Source organism: Propithecus coquereli, unplaced genomic scaffold (genome assembly GCF_000956105.1).
Source record: "Propithecus coquereli isolate 6110/MARCELLA unplaced genomic scaffold, Pcoq_1.0 Scaffold59, whole genome shotgun sequence".
Classification (NCBI taxonomy): domain Eukaryota; kingdom Metazoa; phylum Chordata; class Mammalia; order Primates; family Indriidae; genus Propithecus; species Propithecus coquereli.
The window spans coordinates 3,467,851-3,491,558 of NW_012151840.1; the positions used below are offsets into that span (position 1 = coordinate 3,467,851).

The following is a 23,708-nucleotide window of genomic DNA, read 5'->3' on the forward strand; positions in this document are numbered from 1 at the left end:
TTGTAGAGCACAAGAATTGAAGTCATGGAATAACCATGTCTCAGCACTGACTAATGCCAGGGGCTTTCTAAATACCTCTGTCCCCTGTAGTTTGGCAACTGTGTCCGCCCTGACAAGGGAAAGTATCCTCTGCTTGAAGAACTCTGAGATATGCTCCTTTGATATGCTCTCAGTAGCACGATGTTCTTTGGAAGAGTTTCGGGAGGCAACCTGTGGAGCAAAGGGGCCACGAATAGGCCTTACTCTTGGACCGTTCAGCACACTAAGGGGTCACATTTGGTATGCAGAAAAGTGGTGTCTGAATAGGGATATGTACTCTCTCCCTTTTCTAATTTTGTTAAATTATTATCACTGCTAGGAATTTGGGTAACTGGGTGGGAGTGGTATCCTCTTGAGTGCCTTTGGTAATAGGAGTTTGTAGTCATGACAGTGCCCAGGTTCTCAACCCTTGCTGCAATCAATTAGAGGCATCAAGAAGTGCATTTGATCCTAGGGAGCAGTGGATCTGAAAATGTCCAGTCATGGCTGCCAGCATAGATGTTTCCCTAACTGTGGTATTAGACCCACAGACACACTTTTCCTAATTTCTAATGATTCCCTCTCTTCATCTGCTTCTGAAACCTTTCACTCTGTCCCCTGGTTCCTCCCTGTGGTTCCTGTGCCTGTCCAGATGAGCTCTATGCCCAGAAACTGAAGTACAAGGCCATTAGCGAGGAGCTGGACCACGCCCTCAATGACATGACCTCTATGTAACTATCTGATAGCAGAGTGGGGCTGGGATCTTGGCTTGTGGGTGGGTGGGGATACAGACTATGCATAGTGTGCTTTGGTTTTGTCCTTTGGAAACTAGAATCTCTACTCTTATCTTTAAAACATTGGTGCTGGTTACTTGTTTGGTAAAAGCCGGTGGTGGGGGGGAGTATTTAATCTTTAATTAGTGGTAGAGCCTTGATTGACCTTGGTGTAATTTCTTTACTTTGTATTCGTAGTTTCTTCATTACACTGTAATTTTTTAATTTGTTTCTCAAATTTAGTCTTCTCAAAAGGGATACTGCTAAAGGTAGATCCATACAACTAAGGAAATAGGACCCAGAGAGCCAGCGACTTGGGCTCTAACACATGATAACAAAATTCAGATCTCCTGGGTATATTTGATCTGTGCCCTGATATTAAAGTTCAGGGGAAACACCTAAGATGGGAAATACCAAATTCACCTAAGAATTGAGCTAAATCCTAGAAGCAAGCCAAGTAGTAAACAGCACCAAAAAGAGTTGGGGGCTTCATCTGTTTGCTGTGGATCCCTGATCCTTGATGCTAATCTGCCTCTTTGTATTTTTCCCACTAACCCTGAAAAGAAGCCAAATGTCTCAGGCTGAAGTGTCTGGCTCTCTTTTATTCCTGCTGCCACCTCTTCCCTTTTTTCCTCTTCCTTTCTCCCACATTGCTATGTAGGTTGTTGCTAGTCCTTCTCACTTAGAGTATCCTTACTTTTTCATACAGATAATTGTCACCGTTTCTGCTCTGTTCTGGATCTGCCCCCTTTCCTCGGGGAACCCAACACCCCACTCGCTCTGGATTCCATTTGGGTCAGCCTGGCTGGACCCCAATACATTAGGATTTGAGGGGGCACAAAGCAACTTATGTATTCTCTTCTATCCCCACCCCAAATTAAAATGTTAAGCTGTTGGAAATCTCATGCCACCCTGCATTTGTGTCATTGACAGAGCTGTCGCTGTCCCCAAGAAGGAGCCTTGGGTGTGTGATGTGGAAAACAGCTATCTTAGGCTCCCCCTCCTCTGACTTATATAATCAAAGCCACTTCTGTGTGTGTCTGTTTTTTTCCTGACATTTAAACTGGGCAATCTGAGTCTACCAGAGCAGTAGACTAGTAGAGGTTCCTTAGGTAGGAATTCTAGTCTTATTCCTCAAGCTGAAAAAGATTATCTAAGTCCTTTACATCAAAGTTCTTAAAGCATCCTGCCTACAATGTTTCCGTTGTCTCTTCAGATCCTCCTGCAATGTAGTAAGGTTGAGAGACCATTGAAGTGCTTCTCAGTACACCTTCTCTACCCTTTTACCAGTGGTTCAAATGGTGCATCCTCAGAACATCCAGTGAACCCATGTATATTATGGCTAAGATTGAGTGATTGTATCATCCCAAGTTACAGAAAAATACATAGTAGATAGAATTCTCAACAGTTTTACATTATCTTCTTTAAACTTTACTTACATATTTGAGGCTTGCTAGCATGTGCTAGCAGGATATAAGATAAGTGAGAAATTATTATGGGAAAGTCTAAAACAACCAGTCATGATTATTTCAAATAATGTGCACATGGGGGTAATGATTTATTACATATGCAGATTTCTGCTAGTGAAATTGTTCTTGGTTCATATTGTGGAATTGCATATCAACATTTCAGAAACTCCTGTTCCAATATACACAGGAGAGATATCTGGATATTGTAGCTGTCAGTTATACTAACCTAAACACCTAATTGTACTTCAATTTCTCAGCAGAGTACATATTTAAAACTTGCTTTTCTTTTAAACAGATATAGCCAGTTAAAGAATTTTTCCCTAATCTAAAACTTCGAGTCTCATATCAAATTCAGGTTTCTTTCTGTTCATACCATTTCTTTCTGCCACGTATCCTTTGATATTAAGGTACAGATTCATTTATCCAACTGACACTTATTAGTGTCTTCTAGATATAGGGTTTTAGGATGGGGACAGAAATAAAGATAGAGACACCATTCCTAACCTCAGGGTGCTCACAATCAAGTAGGAAAGAGAACATACATAAAGCTGAAAATTCTGTGTGATGAGTGCCACAAATAATGAAGTGTTGTGAGAGTTCAGTGGGGGGAAAGAGTCCAGTGGGAATGATTAGAAAAGACTCATGGAAGAAGGCAAGCGATACATAATAAACAGGTTAAAACTTGCCTATTCATTTTCACTGGGTTCCAAACGATTGGATTTTCCAGACTTGAGTTGAATGATACTGAATATCGTGCATTCTGTTTAAAGAGATAACAAAATAGGCGGGGCATGGTGGTTCATGCCTGTAATTCCTCAGCTTTGGAAGGCTGAGGTGGGAGGATTGAAGCCAGGAGTTCAACAGCAGCCTGGGCAAAATAGCAAGACCTCACCTCTACAAAAATATTTTTTAAAAAAGCTAGACATGGTAGTGCACACCTGTAGTCCTAGCTACTCCAGAGGCTGAGGCAGGAGGCTCGCTTAAGCCCAGGAGTTTGGTTGCAGTGAGGTATGATGATGCCACTGCACTCTAACCAGGGCAACAGAGCGAGACTCTGTCTCAAAAAAAAAAAGAAAAAAAGTTAATTTGGTAGCTCAGTTAAAGTATTAGAGGCCGGGAGCAGTGGTTCCTATAATCCTAGCACTTGGGGAGGCCGAGGCAGGAGGATCGCTTGAGCTCAGGAGTTCAAGACCAGCCTGAACAAGAGCAAGACCCCATCTCTGTTAAAAAAAGAAAAGGAAAGGAAAAAAAAAAAAAGAAAATATTAGAATGTGAGCAGATTAGCAAAGTTATTTACTAAGATGATGATTCCCAAATGTCATTTATATCATTTCTGATGGCTTTTGTCATATTTGCATGCTGCTGACATTGTTTTCTTCAAATCTACTCTTGTTTCTGAAATTCTTTTATTTTACACAATTCTGGGATTTTTTTGTTGTTGTTTTTGTTGGTTTTTTTTTTGAAACAAGGTCTTGTTATCACCTGGGCTAGAGTGCAGTGGCATGATCATAGCTCACTGCAACCTCAAACTCCTGGGCTCAAATGATCCTCCTCCCTCAGCCTCCTGAGTAGCTGGGACTGTAGGCACTTGCCACCACACCCGGCTAATTTTTCTATTATTTGTAGAGTTGGGGGTCTTGCTCTTACTCAGGCTGGTTTCAAACTCCTGGCCTCAAGCAGTCCTCCGCCTCAGTCTCCCAGAGTGCTAGGATTACAAGCATGAGCCACTGTGCCCAGCCTCACAATTCTGTTTTGAAGTCAAAGGTTTCATGTGCTAGTGGTTTTTCCTAATGCACATTATAATAAACATAGCTAATCTTTTAAAGTTCACAAAGGTGTACTGCTTAAATACATACCATTACTATGTGCTACATACATACCACTAGCAGTGACTATGCCACACTTTGGGAAATTTTGGGTTAGGTTATTGCAGTTTTCCAGGAGAGAATGTTCTGGGTCTGAGCTAGAGTAGTGGTAGTAGAGAGGTGGCACTTAGAGACAGGTATTCTGAATGGCCTGGCCACTCAGTGTGAGGAGGAAAGGCAAAGATTACTGACTGGTTTGAGGGTAGCAAAATGGTGGTGTTAAAGATGTAGGGACGGCCGGGCGCGGTGGCTCACGCCTGTAATCCTAGCACTCTGGCAGGCCGAGGCGGGTGGATCGCTCAAGGTCAGGAGTTTGAGACCAGCCTGAGCAGGAGCGAGACCCCGTCTCTACTAAAAATAGAAAGAAATTAATTGGACAACTAAAAATATATAGAAAAAATTAGCCGGGCATGGTGGCGCATGCCTGTAGTCCCAGCTACTCGGGAGGCTAAGGCAGGAGGATCACTTGAGCCCAGGAGTTTGAGGTTGCTGTGAGCTAGGCTGACGCCACAGCAGTCTAGCCTGTACAACAGAGTGAGACTCTGTCTCAAAAAAATAAAAAGAACAAGGGGAAAAGCTATATTTCAAGGGGCAGAAGAGTATTGGTAGAAAGAAAATCCAGGCAATAAGGATAGCCTTGCAGAGCAGTGCAGTAAGCAGAATTTTGGGCACTGATGGCTGGCACAGTAGCCATCAGCCACAGTAGCCATTAGCCACAAATGACTGTTGATCACTCTGAATGTGGCTAATGTGACTGAGGAGCTAAAAGTTTAATTTTATTTAATTTAATTAGCCACATGTGGCTAGTAACTATTATATTGGACAGCACAGTTCTAGACATTTAGTATTTTGGGCAGAAGGAGTTGGCTTTGGCATAGAGAAAGGCTTCTTAGAAAGGAAAGAAATAAGAGAATAGAGAGAGATTGGGAGAAAAGGTAAGGTGTTATCTCTGGTATCACCTGTTTTTCCTCATGGGCATGACTAGTGTGAGCAAGGATAGAGACCATATCAAGGGTAGCAGAGTGAAAATTGGATTACTGTGTAGTGCTAAATTCACTCTTGTATTTAGTGTTCTACATCCTTGCAGAAGCCATCCTGTGTTACTTGAGCCTGGACTAGCAAGGGAGATGAGGCCAAGCATCAGGGCAAAGCACTTAGCACTTTATTTTTTTCCCCTTCTCTTAATTTGTAAGAACCACAGGCCCATCCCCTTCCTTGTTACTGTTGTTAGGATGAAGAACAAAATGAGGCTGGACCCCATGTTACCTGATGGGTGACCTATTATGTTGGGCAGTCTTAGCCCCACCCCAATATCTTCCTTTCACATAGTATTGGTCAAATACTCCCAGCTCCATGGGATTGTTCCCTAATTAATTGGGCATGGCTAAAAAGAACACCAGACCAAATGGGTTCTCTCCCTTGCCTTTTTTTGTTTGTTTTGTTTTGCCGTTATCAGGGAACCAAGAACTTTAATTAATGAGCTAGTATCTGGTCCTAAAGTTTTAGTCACTAGAGTTAACAGAGTTAGAATCTTAAGTTCAAGGTGAGAGAACAGCTGAATTTGTCTTTCTGACCTCTTGCAATTCCTAGGGAACTCTGCATTCTGGGATTTGGTCAGGCAATAAAATGCTCCTATTCTTTCTCTGTCTCTTTATTTCTTCCCTAAATGGAACAAAACCCTCACTGACCAAAAAGGCTGTGCTTGTGGGATAAGATCCCGATAAACCCTTCTTTACCAAGTGGGAATCACACAAACTAACTTGAGTCTATACAAGTTGAGGCTGTTCTTGAGATCTGTGTGTAATATAACATTATAGAAGGTTTAAGAGATGAGTCCACAAATTTGATTGCCTCCTATTTATCAGAGATGCCCCAGTGAATAAGACAGGTCTGATCCCAGGCCTCATGGAACTTACAGACTAGTAAGATTGAGTATCCCTTATCTGAAATGGTCGGGACCAGAAGTGTTTTGGATTTTGGGATATTTGTACTGTACTTACCAGTTGAGCACTCCAAAACCGAAAATACAGAATCCAAGTCAGGCCCAGCGGTACGCTGTAGTCCCAGGTACGCAGGAGGCTCCCTTGAGCCCAGGAGCTCAGGGCTGTAGTGTGCTATGATCATGCCTGTGAATAGCCACTGCACTGCAGCCTGGACAACATACCAAGACCATCTCTAAAATTAAGGGCAACATACATTCAGGGCAACTTGAGTCTATGGTCCCAGCTTGCAGTCCTCAAACTTGGCCAAAATAAACTCTCTACTTATATTAAAAAATAATAATAAATAAATATCTATAGGGTTTTCTAGTCATTGTGATAATCAAAAACCTCTCACACATTTTCAGATTCTCGCCTGGGGGTTGGAGAGGAGCAATACTACCCCTATGGAGAGCCATTGGTTTAAGGGAAAGTGCAATTTTAAAAGTTTACCCTAATTTTGCTCTTTATTATAACTATTAATTTTGGTCATTCCCTCCAGGCTCTTTTATACATATATGCTTTTTGTTTTGATAGTATACATAAAGTGGCAAATATCGTAAGGACCATAACTGGCCCCTAACTTCCTGATGAAGCTGGGGAAAATCTCAGCCCAAAAGACAACGTGAATGAGCAATGCCCACAGATGCAATTGATTTTAGGACAGAAAAGTATCTTTCATATTGAGGTCCTGAGACCATTTTGAAACAGGCTGTAAAACCTAGGAAGAAACTTCTTTGTGAACTTCAGAGGCTGATACTAGGAGTAGACCAGGAAGGAGCTTGGCTTTCCTATCCCCAAATTTCTGTTAACACCTGTGCTGTTCAGATGGATTTGCATTCTCCATACCCCATTCCCTCTTTAAAGTGCACTTAACTACTTAAATCAGAAATGCTTTTTATTATAAGAAGCAGCTTGTGTCCTTGAACCTTATTTTGTTAAAAACAAAAAAGAAGAAGTAGCTTAAATAAATATGAGATTTGGTTTTTTATCACGTAAGTCTACCATGAGCAACTGTAGCTGGGGTTTCTGTGATTTTCTTGGCCTTTTCTCTTAAGATTGAAATAAGCAGCTCTAGTCATCACATTGATGTTCAAGGCAAGAGGGAAAGTTTGCCCAGAAGCCCCCAGCACACTATCCCCCTATATCTCATTGGCTAGAACTAAATCACATAATCACCTTTAGCTGTAACGGAGGCTGAAAAAACAGAACAGGATAGTCTTGATTGGCTTATACCAGTAATTTCCCTTCTCTGGGGTTAGGCACACTGTTAAGCCTAACAGGTTTGGAGCTCTTTTAGAGAAGAAGGGCAAATTGGGTATTTGTTGTATAACCACTAAGAGGAGTCTGTCACACAACACCTACAACAAGAAGCATTAGAAAGTGTAGCATTGAATGAGTGTGGGGATATATACCCCACTGTACCATTCATAATGCTGTGTTGGATGCTTTTATAGAAAAATGTTCAACTGTTCACTCTGGTTCCTTTCAAGCCCTGATTATTGTGAATGCATTTCTTCTAAGTCAACTATATTCCTTCCTTTGCCCTGTTTCACTTGTCTTAGTTTTTCAATCCAGGGAATAAATACTGTGAAGGAGATGTTTTTTCTCCCTCAAAATGTCCTACCAACTTGTCAGTCTGGATTTCTTTTTTTATTCCTCTGTTGGTCTTTCCACCAACTGACTGACTCTTATTGCCCTCTGTCTGAATCCTCCTTGCATCCATGCTGCCTTACAGATGCATGTTATGTATACCAGCTAGTTGAAAGACTCAAAATTTACTTCTGGTACTCCACTAACTTTACCTTTTTCTCTTTCTCCTCCTCTTTTTCCTCTCCTCTTGTTTTCCCTCCTCTCCGTTGCTGCTGCAGAGCGTCTCTACAGCCAACTTGAGCGAAACCGCCTGCTTTCTAATGAGCTGAAGCTAACGCTGCATGATCTGTGTGACTGATGGGCAGGGCTCACTGATGCCTAGTAAACTGAGCCTACTGCTCACACCACTGACCTGGACCCCAACAAAAACCTGATTGTCTTTTTAAAAGTTGTTATTTTGCCCTAAGCAAATTGTTTTTTAATTGGGCCAGTTAGAATGTTGATTTCCTAATAGCAATTTTACAAATTACAATTTTCCAACTGTAAAATTGAAACAGTTAATACTACATTTCTATCCCTTTAGAAGAGATTTATGGGTGATGAAGGGAGGGGCCTGAGATTATAGTGAGAAAACTTGGGAGAATTTTCTGTTTTCCACCTTATTTTGCTGCTCTTTCACTTGTGCACTCACTGTAGGATATGTTCCCGTGCATGGATGTCTTCTAACAATAAAAGGACTGACTTGACAAGATGTTGTAACTGCTTGATCTGCAAGCCCAGGGATGGGCCTTTCTGACTGGGTGGCAAAAAGGGAAGGGAAAGAAAAGAGTGTGGGATACGAATATGGGTCTGTGTTGCCATCGCCTTCTCTGAGTTGAAGATTTGAGTATTTTCCTCACCGCCCTAGAGCAGTTAGTTAGAGTGGTTTGCTTGCTAGGCAGATTAGATTGTTCTTGGTGTTCAGCCTCTGGTTTTCTTCCTGACACTTTCCCTCTTGCTTCCTTTTCCTGGTTTTATGTTTAATTGCAAGTAATTCTGTCACAGGCTAGTTCTAGACAATAGATCTGCAAAAAATCTCAGTTAAGGTTTTGCTTATATATATGTTTCAGTCGTGTTCTTGGCTTTATTTTCTTTAGAGGTTCTTTGACTTAGCTAAGAGGGCTTTTATTTATCCCACTAATTATTCCTTTCCCCTCTAACTTTTTGGAGAAAGCATGTAGCATGTGAGGATCTTCTTGTGCTCTTTTCAAGTTGAGATTCTGTTGTTTCTACTCTGCCTATCCTTGTTTGCAATGGTTAAATTCCAGTGAGTCATTTTAAGAAGGTATTGTCCTGTAGGAAAAGCCTAGAAGAGTAGATGGCTGATGCTTAAGTCTTGCTCCTTCAGAGACAGAAAGCTGAAAGCCTTGGTTGGTGTGGGAGGAAAAGGAAATGGTTGATAAGGTCCTTAACTCCCTCCCCTGGAAATAACAGCAACACCTGCCACTTCAGTAGGCAAGATAGAGGCCCTACGAAACTGAGTGATGTAATAGCTACTTTTGTGGCTGAGAAGGCAGCTGCTTTATTAGTCTGCAGCTTCCCTGCGACAGGAGCAAGTCTCAGAGTGAGCAGACCTGGAAACTTACTACTGGTTTTTGTAACTTCTCTCCTTTACCCCCATTAGATAAACTGAAATGTACCAAAGAGGAGCACCTCTGTACACAAAGGATGCTGGACCAGACTCTGCTTGACCTGAATGAGATGTAGAGCACCCCAGTCCCGCCCTGCCGCCGCTTCTCCCTCTGACCCTGACTCCGCCTGAGGCCAGCCTGCCCGAAGCTGACCTTTAAACTGAGGGCTGATCTTTAACTGGAAGGCTGCTTTCTCCTTTCGCCATCCCCCTCCATCCTACACCCCACCCACCACGTATTTTTCGCCAAACTGTCTCTGCCTCTTCCCAGAGATTCCAGCTGGGCTAGAGGCTGAGCACCTTTGGGAACAACATTTAAGGGAATGTGAGCACAATGCAAAAGGTCTTTAAAAGCATGTTGTGATGTACACATTTTGTAATTACCTTTTTTGTCGTTGTAGCAACCGTTTGTAAAACATTCCAAATACTTCCACAGCTCTGATGCAGCAGTCTAATCCCTTTATCACTTTTGGAAGGTGACTTTGCAGCTTAATGCATATTGCTCTCTCCATAGAGGAGGCAAAAAGGTATGGGCCTGCCTCACTGAGAACCAAACAGAGCCCAGGGAAAGACTCCACTGTGGGAAACCTCATTGCTCTGTACAGAGTACCAGCCAAACCTGAAAGGGGATCCCAGGAGGAGTAAGCCAAAAAAAAAGAAAAGAAAACCCAACAAAAACATGCTGTTCAGGTTTTCAGCTTTCAGGTATCTTTGGACAATTTTATTTTTTATTTTTTTTTCATTATAAGTGAAGACCTCTGAGACCAAATGTTTGTCCTATCTCTACCCTCTTCCCAACCACTCACAGAATGGATCATGTGCCCTTTACTTTGAGTTGACCACTTAATTGCTCTCCTGCCTCCTTGAAAGAAAGATTATGTTTTTGCCACTGATTAGCCATATGAAACTCATCTCGTTACCCTTTTCTGGGTCTGAAGCTGCTATCTCTAAAAGTGCCATCTCATCACGCTTTGTATCAGTCAGTGCCGGAGAAATCTTGACTGGCTTATGTACAAAGCTTTGAAAATTTTATGTTATTTTGAAACTTTGCTTCTTGGGGTTTGGGGCACCCTGACCACCCCATCTGGCTGTGAGAGCTCTCTACAGTTTGTGGGCTGGCCATGTGCCGATCTTTAACGTTTTTCCCCCTACCCAATCCCCACTTTTTGATGAGGTTTCCGTGAGGTCTGTTAGGTGTACATCCTGCAGCTTATTGGCTTAAAATGTACTCTCCTTTGATGTGGTCTCTTTGAGGCCGATTGGGAGAAAGAGAAAACCAATAGTGCAACTGTTTTGATACTGAATATTGACAAGTGTCTTTTTGAAATAAAGAACCAGTCCCTCCAACCCTCAGACTTATTTGACTTTTATTTATTAAACTGAATGTGCTTTCTCGACAGAAGTATGAGATTTGTGTTAAAAATTAGATCTTGGTAGGTGGTTGCAGTAGGATTTGATGTAGAGCAAACAATTTAGAAGCAGACCAAAACTGAGTTCAAAACTCAGCTCTGAAATTACTAGTTGATACAAATCATTTAGTTTCATCATCTAAAATGGAGATAATATATATTGTTAGGGTAAATGCAAAGATTAGAAATAATACTTAATGTGCCAGGCCTTTTAAAAGTTATTTAACACTGGCATGTTAAGGTTGAACTATACATTTTCCTTTACAACCATATTCTTAAAAACCATGGATTTATTATGCTCCTTAAGCAATATATCATGTTGCTCATACTCCTACAAGCGTGTAGTTTTAATAAACTGTCCTGGGACAGCCTTTGACTTAATATTCCATTGGATATTTGAAGAAAACAAGTTAATTTAACAAGTATTCTCAGGGTATTTGCATAGAGGCAGGTTATATGAGTAGATAGCTTTCAAAGCTGCCTTTGCTAGGCTGGTGTCTGGCATTTCCTGCACTCTGGCCTGGAGCCAGACATGAATCTAACTTCTAGTAAAAATTACATGGCTCCCTTGACAAATCCAGCTGTTTATGGTAGAGACTGGAAAATTTTCCGTTCGTAGGCATGGACCATTTTTTTGGTCTAGGAGCCAAACATGTTAGGCAACAGGAGAAATTAAACTGGGAAAGATTAGTTTTTTGTTTTTTCTTTTAGACTTGTTTCTTTAAAAAATATCTGCCATCCAGTATTTTGAAAAGTTCTTTTTACAGGTTAGCGGGGTTTGTGCCTAAAGTTTCCATTAATGTGGGGTTTACTGAAGGGCCTCTGAAGAATTTCCCACAATTCCGAGCAAGCAGCAGGTCCCACCTCCTGCTGACGTCACGCCGGTGGATTGGCTGATGTTGGGGAGGGCGCGGCTGTAGTTGAGCCGCAACCTGGCAGTTGCCATGACTGGTTCTGGGGCACCAGGTTGCCAAGGCTTCAGGCTTTTTTTCTGCTTGCCTCTACACCGCCTTCTCTTGCTGCTCCTGTTTTTGTTTGAGATTTTGGCCAACAAACTTAATGTGCCACAGGTTTTGTTACCCTTCGGCCGAGAGCCAGGCCGGGTGCCCTTCCTGCTGGAGGCGCAGCGGGGCTGCTACACTTGGTGAGGGGTAGGGAGGTCACAAGGATATGCACCCCCACACCATGTAGTTAAGGATGAGGCCCACAGGAATACTGTGTGATCACTCGGCTTGAAGGGGCCTATCCTGTAGGGGAGCAGGGTATGGAGTCAAGGTGGGTGGAGGGGCCAGACCCTCCGTGTGGCGTATCCTACTCTTGTGAGGTATCGCATCCTGTGAGGGTCCTCATGTGAGAAATTCGCGAATGCGAGACTGGGTTTTTCACTGTGCATGTTGAAAAGGGGTCGTCACTGTCAGCAGCTATCAGGGCACAGGTAAGCCCTGTGTTGGAGGCCTCAGGTAATGCGAAGGACTTACAATGTAAGCAACTAGAATGAGAGGGAGTTCCCAAAATCTGAAGCAATTTCCTTAGGAGCAGAAAGACTTGGGTTGTGAGGGTCTCCACTAACTAAATAAGGTGAGCTATTTAAGATGAGGAGGTCTTAAAACACAACAGCTAATTACTGAGTACTTAACTAAGCACTTTGCAGATATTAATTCATTCAATTTTTAGTCTTATGAAATAAGTACCACTACTCCCATCTTACAAATGAAGAAACCGAGGGCCAGAGACCATAAAGTGAAAACTTCTGGGAATATAAGAAGATTCATCTTGGGTGGAGATGAGATCTGCCTGTAGCATAAAAGTTGCCCCACTTATATAAGGGCCCCCACTTGAAGTGTGAGGACAAGGGGTACACGCAAATCTGGGATAATGACTTCCTAACTGAAGATGGAAAAATATGATTTTCTAGTGTGAGAGTCTCCAATGATAGGTTACCTAAGGTGTGAGGGAACCTAACTGAAGTGAGCTTCAAGATGTCAGAGTGTTCATCTTAAATGGAGTAGATTTTCCTTTACCGTCTCCTAATAGAAGCAGTGAGGTTTGTTGAGAGTGGGAGAATTTTGCCTCCCAGGCAGTATGAAAGAATTGGGCTTGTAAGATGACCCAAAGTGATATATGTATTTCCTGCCTGAAAGGATGATTTTAAGGAATCTTTCTAACATTGAAAGACATTCCTTCCATCCATCCAAAAATATTAATGAAATTTTGTGGTAATATTTTTCTTTATTTTTTTTCTGAGTCCCAATAAGAAACAATTTTTTGGTATTTTGAGTTGGACTCATACCTCGTAATTTAGAAAACTTTTCCATCCTAGTTATCAGCAGCCCAGTTTCTAGGATTGGAGGAAACTCATTCCTCAGGGTGTGAGAAAGGCCTGTCTCTTATTATTGGAAACACAACATCAATGCTATTTTTATATACTGAGGGACAGATGTAACATTAATCTTATTTTAAATATTGAGGAAAGAATATAATACTTCTGAGACTACACAAGAGATCATTGGGAAAAGTTCTGATCCATCTCTCCCACTTTAATTCTTGCATCCCTAAGCAAAGTTCCTACTTTAAAAAGTATCATTTAAGTATACCTGGTATTAAGTAACATGGAAGAAGTATAGGAATCTATGTTCCACCAAAAGTTAACTTTAACCCATGTATTTAATACTCTTAAGTATTTTGTTCTGGCAGGCATTCCACCCATCATGATGCAGTTACTGTTGAGCCTTTATATGAAAATGGTACCTTGTGTTCCCAAAAAGCTGTACTCATTGCTGAATCTACCCAACCAATACGCCTCAGCAGTATCATTCTTGCTCGAGAAATAGGTAGGTATGTTGAGAGCAAAGACATTATGTATCACTTCATCTGGGGTAGAATAATCTGATATCTTACATAGATGATTAACACAAATGATGTTGGCTTCAAATGATGAGGTAGAAAGGATTCCTGCAATATAAACCCTAATTGTGGCATCCTATTCTGTGACTTTTTTTTTTTTTTTTTTTTTGGTATATATCTGGCATGGTGCCTGCTACTGTGGAAACTAGTTGTTTGAATCAATGAAGGAAGGAAGGAATCATTTATCTGGAACCAACTTGGGTGTTAAGGTCTGAAGTTGGTCTGAGTGACACAAAAGGCAGTACAAAGACTAGTACTTCTCAAAGTGTAGGCTGTGAACATGTATTAGCAGCATCACCTGCATTACATGGGTGCTTGTTAGCAATGTAAATTCTCTCATCTTCTACATTAGAATCTCTGGAGTGGGCCCAGGGTTCTGCGTTTTAACAAGCTCTCCAGGAGCTTGTCTGAGAAAGTTTGAGAAGCATTAGTCTATTTTTTGTAGAGACGGGGTCTCACTGTGTTGCCCAGGCTGGTCTCTAACTTCTGGCCTCATATGATCCTCCCGCTTCAAGCCTCCCAAATTGCTGGGATTATAGGCATGAGCCACTGTACCCAGCTGCTTTTAAATATTTTGATAAATGAAATATCTTATTAAATAGAAGTTTAAGATGTTTGGTATACTATATTCCATATAATTGAAAATGCCATCTATTATAAAGCACACCATTATTTTATGTAACACTAAGAAAGAAAAACATTGCCAATTAAACTTTGCTTGAAATTTTTACTTTATATCTGTTTAAAGAACTCTTTGATTTAATTAGATGTTTTCTAAATCATGTATCACTCTGGTGCCTAATAAAAAGAAAAATATAAGTAAAATAAATGGGTTAAGATACTCCTAAAACTACATGTCTGCTTCATCTGAACCACTTTTTGACTGGGACTTATCAATGTCTGCATTTATCCCCACAGCATCTTCCTCTGTGTTATCAGGAGTATTAGTGACGCAGCAGTTCTTAAAAGAGTCAATTAAAATCAGCCAGGCACATCACCTGCCTGTAGTCCCAGCTACTGGGGAGGCTGAGGCAAGAGGATTTGGAGTCCAGTCTGGGCAACATAGCAAGGACCCCATCTATAAAAAGTAAAAAAAAATTTAAAAAAAGAATCAATAAAAAAGACCTACCTAAAACCTACTCTTAAGTTGACTTTGCAATTAGCTAGGACTAAATCTGTTTTTGTTTCCAGCTTTGGAAAGGTTCCTAGCACATCTAAGTTACCACCTTTTCTATCCCTACTCTTAACCTTTTAGTTGTTAGGGGATAAGAGTCCTCTACTATTGTCCACCAGATTTTTTTCCAACGATTAATACCTATTCTACCATTTTTTTTTTTTTTTGAGACAGAATCTCATTCTGTCACCCCGGGTAGAGTGCATCATAGCTCACTGCAACCTCAACTCCTGGGCTCAAGTGATCCTCCTGCCTCAGCCTCCAAAGTAGCTGGGCCTCTAGGCTTGCACAACCATGCCCGGCTAATTTTCCTATTTTTTGTAGAGATAGGATCTCCCTCTTGCTCAGGCTGGTCTCAAACTCCTGGCCTCAAGCATCCCTCCTGCCTCAGTCTCCCTAAGTGCTAGGATTACAGGTGTGAGCCACTGCACCTGGCCTCTTGTAACTATTTTTAACTACATCAATGTATTCTGATATCAAAATATTCATTGACACAAGTACTAGGAAAAATGTCAAATATGGCTCTCAGCTAAATTTCATCTGACTCGTGGTAACTATTCCAAAGTTAAGTATCTTTGAATCAACTTTCCCAATTTTACTGTTAATACAGTTGTGCACAAAGATGAGATTCCCAGTGATAAATGCCAGTCTTGGTGTCCTAATAGGTGCAGTCCCATCTGAATGGGAGCGGATAGTCTGAAAGGGGTGGGGTAGGGCATTTCGAAAGGGAAGCGCGTGCCTAAGAGAAATTCTTCATTCATTTGTGTAACAAATATTTGAGTTGCTTACTAATTATAGGCACCTGTAAAGGTAAAAAGATTTAAGCACTCCATTGATATTTAAGTGCTTAGAATTTTGTTTACGACGTTTCTGGTCATGTAGTAAAGAAAACTAGTGGCTATGACAGAGATTAGAGACTTGAGGGTAGGCATGTTCCATATGGTAATAGATTTCTGTTTTTTAATTATTTTTTTAATTTCAATATATTAAGGGGATACAAATGTTTTTAATGCTTAGGGCTATAGGTGTGCCCAGAACCCCAATAGTGTTCATTGTTCCTGTTAGGTAGGTTTTTACCCCTCCCCTCTTCCTCCCTCTTCTTGATTTCCAAGGATTTTTACTTCTTTCTGTCCCCATGTGTGCCCATCAATTAGTTCCACATTATTAGAGGGTACATGTGGTGTTTGTTTTTCCATTCTTGAGATACTTTACTTAGGATAATAGTCTCCAGTTCCAAATTGCTGTAAAAGACATTAATTCATTCCTTTTTATGGCTTAGTAGTACTGCATGGTGTGTGTGTGTGTGTGTGTATATATATATATATATACACACACACACACATTTTGTTAATCCACTCATGAATTGATGAGCACTTGGGTTGATTATATATCTTTGCAATTGTGAATTGTGCTCAATAAACATTCAAGTGCAGGTGTCTTTTTGAAAAAATGACTTCTTTTCCTTTGGGTAGATACCCAGTAGTGGGATTGCTGGATCTAACGGTAGGTTGACTTTTAGTTCTTTGAGAAATCTCCATACTGTTTTCCATAGAGGTTGTACTAATTCGCAGTCCCACCAACAATGTGTAAACATTCCTTTCTCTCTGCATGCATGCCAGCATCTATTATTTTTGGACTGTTTAATAAAAGCCATTCTGATAGGGGTAAGGTGATACTTCTTTGTGGTTTTAATTTGCATTTCCCTGATAATTAGTGATGTTGAGCATTTTTTTGATACGTTTATTGGTCATTTGTCTATCTTCTTTTGAAAAGCTTCTGTTGATGTCTTTTGTCCACTTTCTAATAGAGTTGTTTGGTTTTTCTTGCTGATTTGTTTGAGTTCTTTGTAGATTCAGATATTGGCCCTTTTCAGATGTATAGTTTGTGAATATTTCCTCCCATTCTGTAGGTTGTCTACTTGCTCTGTTGATTATTTCGTTTGCTGTGCAGAAGCTTTTTCATTTAATCAAGTCCCATTTATTTATTTTTGCTTTTGCTGTAACTGCCTTTGGGGTCTTAGTCATAATCTTTTTTTTTTTTAAGAGACAGGGTCTCACTATGTTGCCCAGACTGGAGTGCCAGGCTGGAGTGAAGTGGCTATTCACAGGCATGATCATTGCGCACTACAGCCTGGAACTCCTGACCTCAAGGGATCCTCCTGCCTCAGCCTCTCTAGTAGCTGGGACTACAGGCAAGTGTCACCATGCCTGGCTTAGATTTCTTTTAATTTTTTTTTTCTTTTTGACTAGGAGTTACTTCCATTTGGTAAAACATTCAAAGACTGTACAAGGTTATATAGTGAAAAGCAAATATTTCTTTGATCCCAGTTTTCCAAGAGGGAACCGCCTTTCTGTATCCTACCAATGGTAATTTATAAATGTATGAATATGCATTTTTATAGTGAAAAATCTAGACTTTAACCTTGAGTATAAGAGAGGTAGAAGAGTTTGGAGAAGAGGGTATAGTTTTAGGTGAAAAATCTCACAGGGAGGATGAAGAAAGGATTTGGATAACTGGATAGTTTTGGTGGGAGAATGGAATGGGGCGATTAGTAGTTTTTGCACTATACTAAGTACATGGTGAATGTTCAGTAATTATTTATTGATTGATTAGTTGCAGCAGTAGAATATAATCAAGAGAAGTTGATTTGGAAACTAGGATAAATATGAGGGTCAGGGAAGGCAGGTAATATTTGTTGTTTCTTCTCCTTCTTTTTTGTCTCTGGCTCTGTGTTCCTTTCGTCCTCTCAATCCTGGCTTCATTCTTTTTTTTTTTCTCTTTCCTTCTTCATCTCCCTAGATCAATTCTTATTCTCTTTAACTCATTTTTCTTTCTTTATTACCTGGCTCCAGTGTGGACCTGAAGTATATTTAAAGTAATATGGACTATAAATAAGAATATTTGTTATATTATTTAATAGTTATTTGTTTTCTTTTTGCTCGAAAAACAGGTAAGTTAAATGTTTGATATTTCTCCTAATCACTCTGAATTTACTTGTAAGTCATCCAAAGTAATTTTTTTTTCCTTTGTGGTCAATGGCCTTGTATTGAAAAGCTTTCTGCTGATGGAGTAGTCAGATGAGTAGGCATTATGTGCATAAGGCTTTTCTTTCTTTCTTTCTTTTTTTTGAGATAGGGTCTTGCTCTGTCACCCAGGCTGGAGTGCAGTGGCTTTATCATAGCTCACTGCAACCTCAAATTCCTAGGCTCAAGCAATCCTCCTGCCTCAGCCTCCTAAGTAGCTGGAACTACAGGCACGCACCACCACACCTGGCTAATTTTTTCTACTTTTAGTAGAGACGGGGTCTCGCTCTTGCTCAGGCTGGTCTCGAATTCCTGAGCTCAAGCAATCTTCCTGCCTCGGCCTCTCAAAGTGCTAAGCTTACAGGCATTAGCCACTGTGCCTGGTCATATGGTGTCTTAATGGTGATTTTGTATTTCTCTCATTTCTTCTATATTTATTAACTAGCATTCTTCTGAGAGAAACATGTCTTATATCTTACAGATAACTTCTTTCCACTTAATTTATTTATTCCGTCATGTATGTCAGTACAGATTCATGGATAATTTGTTTCGTTTTTGGCTTATAATCTAATAATATCATAATTTATTTTGTTACTCCCGTTTTTCCAGGCTTCGCCATTGGGAGTTCTTACAGGTTGGCTCCTATGTCTTTGAACTTGCCCCTATCTTTTTTTATTTTTGTTATTTGTTTATTTATTTTTCTGTACGTTGTTAGTTTTTAGCTCTATAAGATAAGTCAGGGTCATCTCGCCCAGCCATTTCTTCAAGGAGTCCTGGTTCTTCCTGTTAAAGAATTATATTTAGAAACCAGGACCTGGGTGCTAGTGTGCTTGTTGCTAGTGGGGTGTCACTGCCTCTAGGCCCTCTCAGGAAACAGAGCTATGAAATGTATGTATGTATGCTAACCCTTGTATACACACATATCTACATTTATTTCTGTATCTGTCTATCTGCATATGTATTAAAATAAACATGAGCTCATCCTGATATCTTCAACTCTAATCGTTCACCACAGGGTTCATTCTAGCCTTCCCACCTTGTTTATTCTAACTTCTTTCTCTGACAGGGAGAAACCTGACCCTTATTATCTATAAAGTATTTACTTAGTTGTTCAACCCTAGTATATATAGAGAGGGAGTAATTTCAGGATGATTAATTCAACTTTTAATGTTTCTTGTGAAAGAAAGAAAGTATACCATTTCCTAAAATAAGTATATTTTGATGCATCATAACTTTTTTTTTTTTTTTTTTTTTTAGAGATAGGGTCTTGCTCCAGGCTGGAGTGCAGGAGTTGCATGATCATAGCTCACTGTAACCTTGAATTCCTGGGTCAAGTGATCCTCCTGTCTCAGCCTACTGAGTAGCCAGGGCTACAGGTGTGCACTACCCAGCTAATTTTAAAAAATTTTTTGTAGGTATGCGGTCTAGAAATGTGGTGTAGCTATGTTGTTGCCCAGGTTGGTCTTGAATTCCTGGCCTAAGGCGATCCACCTTGGTTTCCCAAAGTGCTGGGATTATAGGCATGAGCCACCACACCTAGCCCTCCTTTTTGTTGAGGGGCATTTACCTGTATTATCTGAATAATATTCTCCTTTGATTTTTATTTATTTATTTATTATCTGTGAGATTAAAAGACAACTCCTTTGATTTTAAAAAGTCCATAAAAGCAAATCCATGGCTAGGGACAGTTTACCCCTGATGGCCAGTGGTAATTTTGGGTAGTTGAGAATTGGTAGTTACATTGCTTTTAGTTTTTCGTGAATGAAGCTAAAACTAAAAATATATAGTTACAACAGCAGAATGGGGCAGCTATGTAGATAGTTGTAGAATACATGGTAAATGTGGTAGGAGAAAGTGTTATTAAAAGATAGTGGTATGAGAAATAATAAAAAATTTAAAAGATAGCACAAAACGATTTTATTTCCTTCTTTTCTTTTTCTACACTGTTTCAAATAGTGTTTCTGAATTTCATTATGGGTATATTGACTGGAACTCTGGTTGGACTAGAACTCTGGTTGGATCTAATTCAGTTGTTCCTAGGTTTTTTAATCTCATGGTCCAGAAAAAAAAATTGAAAAGAAGAAAGAGAGAGAAAGAGAAAGTTTATTGATAAGACTGACATATGGTTGCCACCATTTTACTTTCCTAAATAAATAACATTTTTAAAAATATACTAATACCATTGTTTCATAAAAGAACAATTTTGCCACTTCAAAAGACATAAAAATAAAGTATATTCCTTTAAAAGGAGTATAATTTAATTTTATTACTCACTTTTAAAATTCTTATTCTTATTTTTCTATGCATGAATAAAAATATAGATCAGTCTTTGAGAACCACTAGTCTAGTGTCTCTTATTATAAGCAGAGGCTCTTCTATCTTATCATTATGCTATTTTCTTCCACAGGTAAAAGCAGCTGTCATAGTCTTTCTTTTTATTTTTTTATTATTAATTAATTAATTTAACTTTTTTTAGAGACAGGGTCTCACTCTGTCACCCAGCCTGGAGTACAGTGGTGTGACCACAGCTCACTATGACCTTGAATTCTTGGGCTCAAGCAATCCTCCAGCTTCAGCCTCCCAGGTAGCTAGGGCTATAGGCATGCACCACCATGGCTGGCTAATTTTTAAAAAAATTTTTTAGAGATAGGGTCTTGCTGTGTTGCCCAGGCTTGTCTTGAACTTCTGGCCTCAAACAGTCCTCCTACCTCAGCCTCCCAAAGTGCTGGGATTACAGACATGAGCCACTGAGCCCAGCTTCTTTTTCATAATTTTTAGAGTAAGCTTTTGAGTATTCGAGACATTTAATAAATTCATGACCTGTTGAATTAAATACTCAGTTTTTGGGTTCATCATAGTGACTGACCATGAACTACGCTGTGATGTTAAGGTTGATGTGATAGACAGCATTGAAATTGTGTCTCGGACCCGGGAACTCTACGTAGATGATTCACCACTGGAACTGATGGTGAGGGCATTGGATATTGAAGGTAAAGAACTTCAGAGGATTCAACAACATTACCTAAAATAAAACAATGCTTGTTTATGTTTAGCCCTTGGAAACAGAAGTTTGAGTGACAAAAGAAGATTAAAAATAATACTTATTTTCTCATTTGGAACTCATGTAGATGACAATAACTCTGAGTATAGTTCAATGTATTAGCTATATACTCTCATAAAATTTTCCTACTATTATTGTTAATTATCTCAGAACTTTTTGTTTTTTTGACACAGAGTCTCACTCTGTCGCCTGGGCTAGAGTACCTTGGTGTCAGCAACCTCAAACTCCTGGGCTCAAGTGATCCTCTTGCCTCAGCCTCCCAAGTAGCTGGGACTACAGGCATGCACCACCACACCCAGCTAATTTTTACCATTTTTAGTAGAGATGGGGGTCTCACTCTTGCTCAGGCTGGTCTCGAACTCCTGAGCTCAAGCGATCTTCCCACCTCAGCCTCCCAGAGTGCTAGGATTACAGGAGTGAGACGCAGCACCCAGCCCAGAACTTTTCTTAAATATCCAAAGTCTGCTACTGAGCTTCTGCTGATGGTCCCTAGACCAACAATTAAAAACATTTTTTGGAATTTATTGCTAGCTCTGTTTTGATCAGTTCACTTTTTATAGGAAAATTAAATGTAAACCTGTGAAAAAGTTATAATTTTAAGTTAATCTCTCTTGAGACTGATTTTATATTGCTTTTAATACTGTATACTATGCTAATGCTGTAGTATGGTAATGAAACACTTAAATTTATTGCCTTTGTAAACTGTTTAATAAAGAGTAATTTCTTTAAATCTGAAAAATGAACTATTCTGCAATTTAGTTTCTATAAAAATTTTTGTTGAAGGGACCAGGATTGATGCCTGTCAATCATAAGGTGGCTTTTACACAGGAACAGAAAGAATATGGCATAATTTTTGTCAAGCAGTTTATCTGCCTGAGTCCTTTTACTTTCAGAAAGCTTGTATAGCAACAGCCCTTATATCGTGCAGGGATCTTCTTCATAAATGTATCTTAATTCATTAATGATAGTCCTTCTATTTGTTAATGAAAGAAGCCTCAAAATAATTTTCTAGTTAGATTTCCCTTTCTTGTAGATACCTGAATATTTTTTAATATGTGATTCTGTCTTGTCTGCTTTTGGCTTGCTCTACAGGAAATACTTTTAGTAGTTTGGCAGGGATGATGTTTGAGTGGAGCATTGCCCAGGATAACGAGTCAGCAAGAGAAGAACTGTCTAGCAAAATTAGGTAAACTTGAAAACAAACATAAATCATCTGACTTTGAAGGAGACATCTGCCATTAAGTGGCACACTGAACGGCAACCATTTGTGTGGACTTTGATAATCCTTCTGTCTGGACTTTTCATTTGTGTGTTTATTTGTTTTGAGACAGCCTCACTTTGCCCAGGCTAGAGTGCAGTGGCATCATCGTAGCTCACTGCAACCTCAAACTCCTGGGCTCAAGTGATCCTCTTGCCTCAGCCTTCTCAGTAGCTGAGATTACAGGCCCAGGCCACAACACCTGACTAGTTTTTTCTATTTTTTGTAGAGACAAGGGACTCGCTATGTTCCTCAGTCTGATCTCGAACTCTTGGCCTCAAGTGATCCTCCTACCTTGCCCTCCCAAAGTGCTAGGATTACAGGCATGAGCCATAGGCCTGGCCTGTCTGGACTTTTTGAAACAGATAAATTCACCAGGGAAAATGTCTTTGATAGAATGACATATGATATAGTTGTAGGTACCTTTATGATAGCTTAATTTGAGCCATTACAGAGGAGTTCATGAGCTCAGGACTATACAATTATTTGAGCATGGTGTATCTTCTGGCAATTTTCTTGCTCAAACTATTTGCCCATGCCGAAGCAGTGAGTATGATAATAGTAAGAAATTTTGCCTTTGGTACCCAGGAGATCTCAGACAATCCAAGTTTTAGTTCCACAACAATTTTAGCCAGAGGCACATTTAGTCCTTGTGGAACATTGAAATTTTAAAACTTTTTACACTCTGTAGACGTTTGAAGTCTCTTAGGGACTTTTAGAAGAAGACATTGTTTGATTCTGCTAAAAACAAATCTCATTTTATATCTTTAGGATTCTGAAATATTCGGAAGCGGAATATTCACCCCCTGTCTATATAGCTGAGATGGAAAAAGAAGAGAAACAAGGAGATATGATTTTGGTGTCTGGGATTAGAACTGGTGCTGCTGTTGTAAAAGTTAGAATTTATGAAACATTCTATAAGGTAAAACTTTTGTGCTTTCATCTGATAGTCTTGCCTATGGAAAATATAGTTTTTTATGTTTATCTATAGTAGAAGCCCTCTAACCTGATGTGATTTGGGCCAATAGTTGGTCATTTAATTGAAAAAGTCATTTGAAGCGGTGAGCATTTAAAAAAACATTGTCTTCCTTAAACATTTTATTAATTAATTACAATTACAGATATGAGTGATATTTTCTCTTAAAACATATAACTGCATTTTTTTTACTTTAGTATCGGATCTTATATAACTACATTTTATTCACCAATCCTTTGATGTAAGTCCAAGGCCTTTCTTTGACCACGAATTCACCGATTAAAAATCTACATACACTTTCTTGCATAAACCAGTTTCTAATTTCATTTTCTTTTATAGTCAAGTGAACATTTAGACATGTGTTAAGCAATTTGAGTACAGAATTCTATATTTTCAAGGATTTTTCCCCAATCTTTTTACATTTCTCACACCTAATTTGATAGCTCATATTAGCAGCTTGCCTTTAACTTCTTTTTAAAACATTTACATTTTTTATAGAAACAATAGCTCTCTTTTCATATTCACAGTTTTTGTTTT

The 23,708-nt window shown here is 39.6% G+C and overlaps 2 protein-coding genes across 10 annotated transcripts in view; both read left to right on the plus strand.

Annotated features, from left to right (window-relative positions):
* TPM3 (tropomyosin 3) overlaps positions 1 to 10,719 on the plus strand; it is a 27,555-nt gene extending 16,836 nt beyond the window's left edge. For 3 of the 9 annotated variants that reach the window (XM_012658577.1, XM_012658584.1, XM_012658586.1), the window contains one exon: positions 9,361 to 10,020. In XM_012658577.1, the coding sequence (XP_012514031.1) occupies positions 9,361 to 9,443 (83 nt within the window). In that variant the 3' untranslated portion in view covers positions 9,444 to 10,020. The other 6 variants (XM_012658578.1, XM_012658581.1, XM_012658582.1 and 3 more) reach the window with 5 other exon arrangements.
* A 934-nt stretch (positions 10,720 to 11,653) lies between these two features.
* NUP210L (nucleoporin 210kDa-like) overlaps positions 11,654 to 23,708 on the plus strand; it is a 135,334-nt gene continuing 123,279 nt past the window's right edge. Inside the window, exons 1-5 of the mRNA XM_012658497.1 lie at positions 11,654 to 11,919; positions 13,470 to 13,606; positions 20,735 to 20,866; positions 22,030 to 22,123; positions 22,967 to 23,117. Coding sequence (XP_012513951.1) covers positions 11,720 to 11,919; positions 13,470 to 13,606; positions 20,735 to 20,866; positions 22,030 to 22,123; positions 22,967 to 23,117 — 714 coding nt within the window. The 5' untranslated portion in view covers positions 11,654 to 11,719. The remainder of the gene's footprint in view (positions 11,920 to 13,469; positions 13,607 to 20,734; positions 20,867 to 22,029; positions 22,124 to 22,966; positions 23,118 to 23,708) is intronic.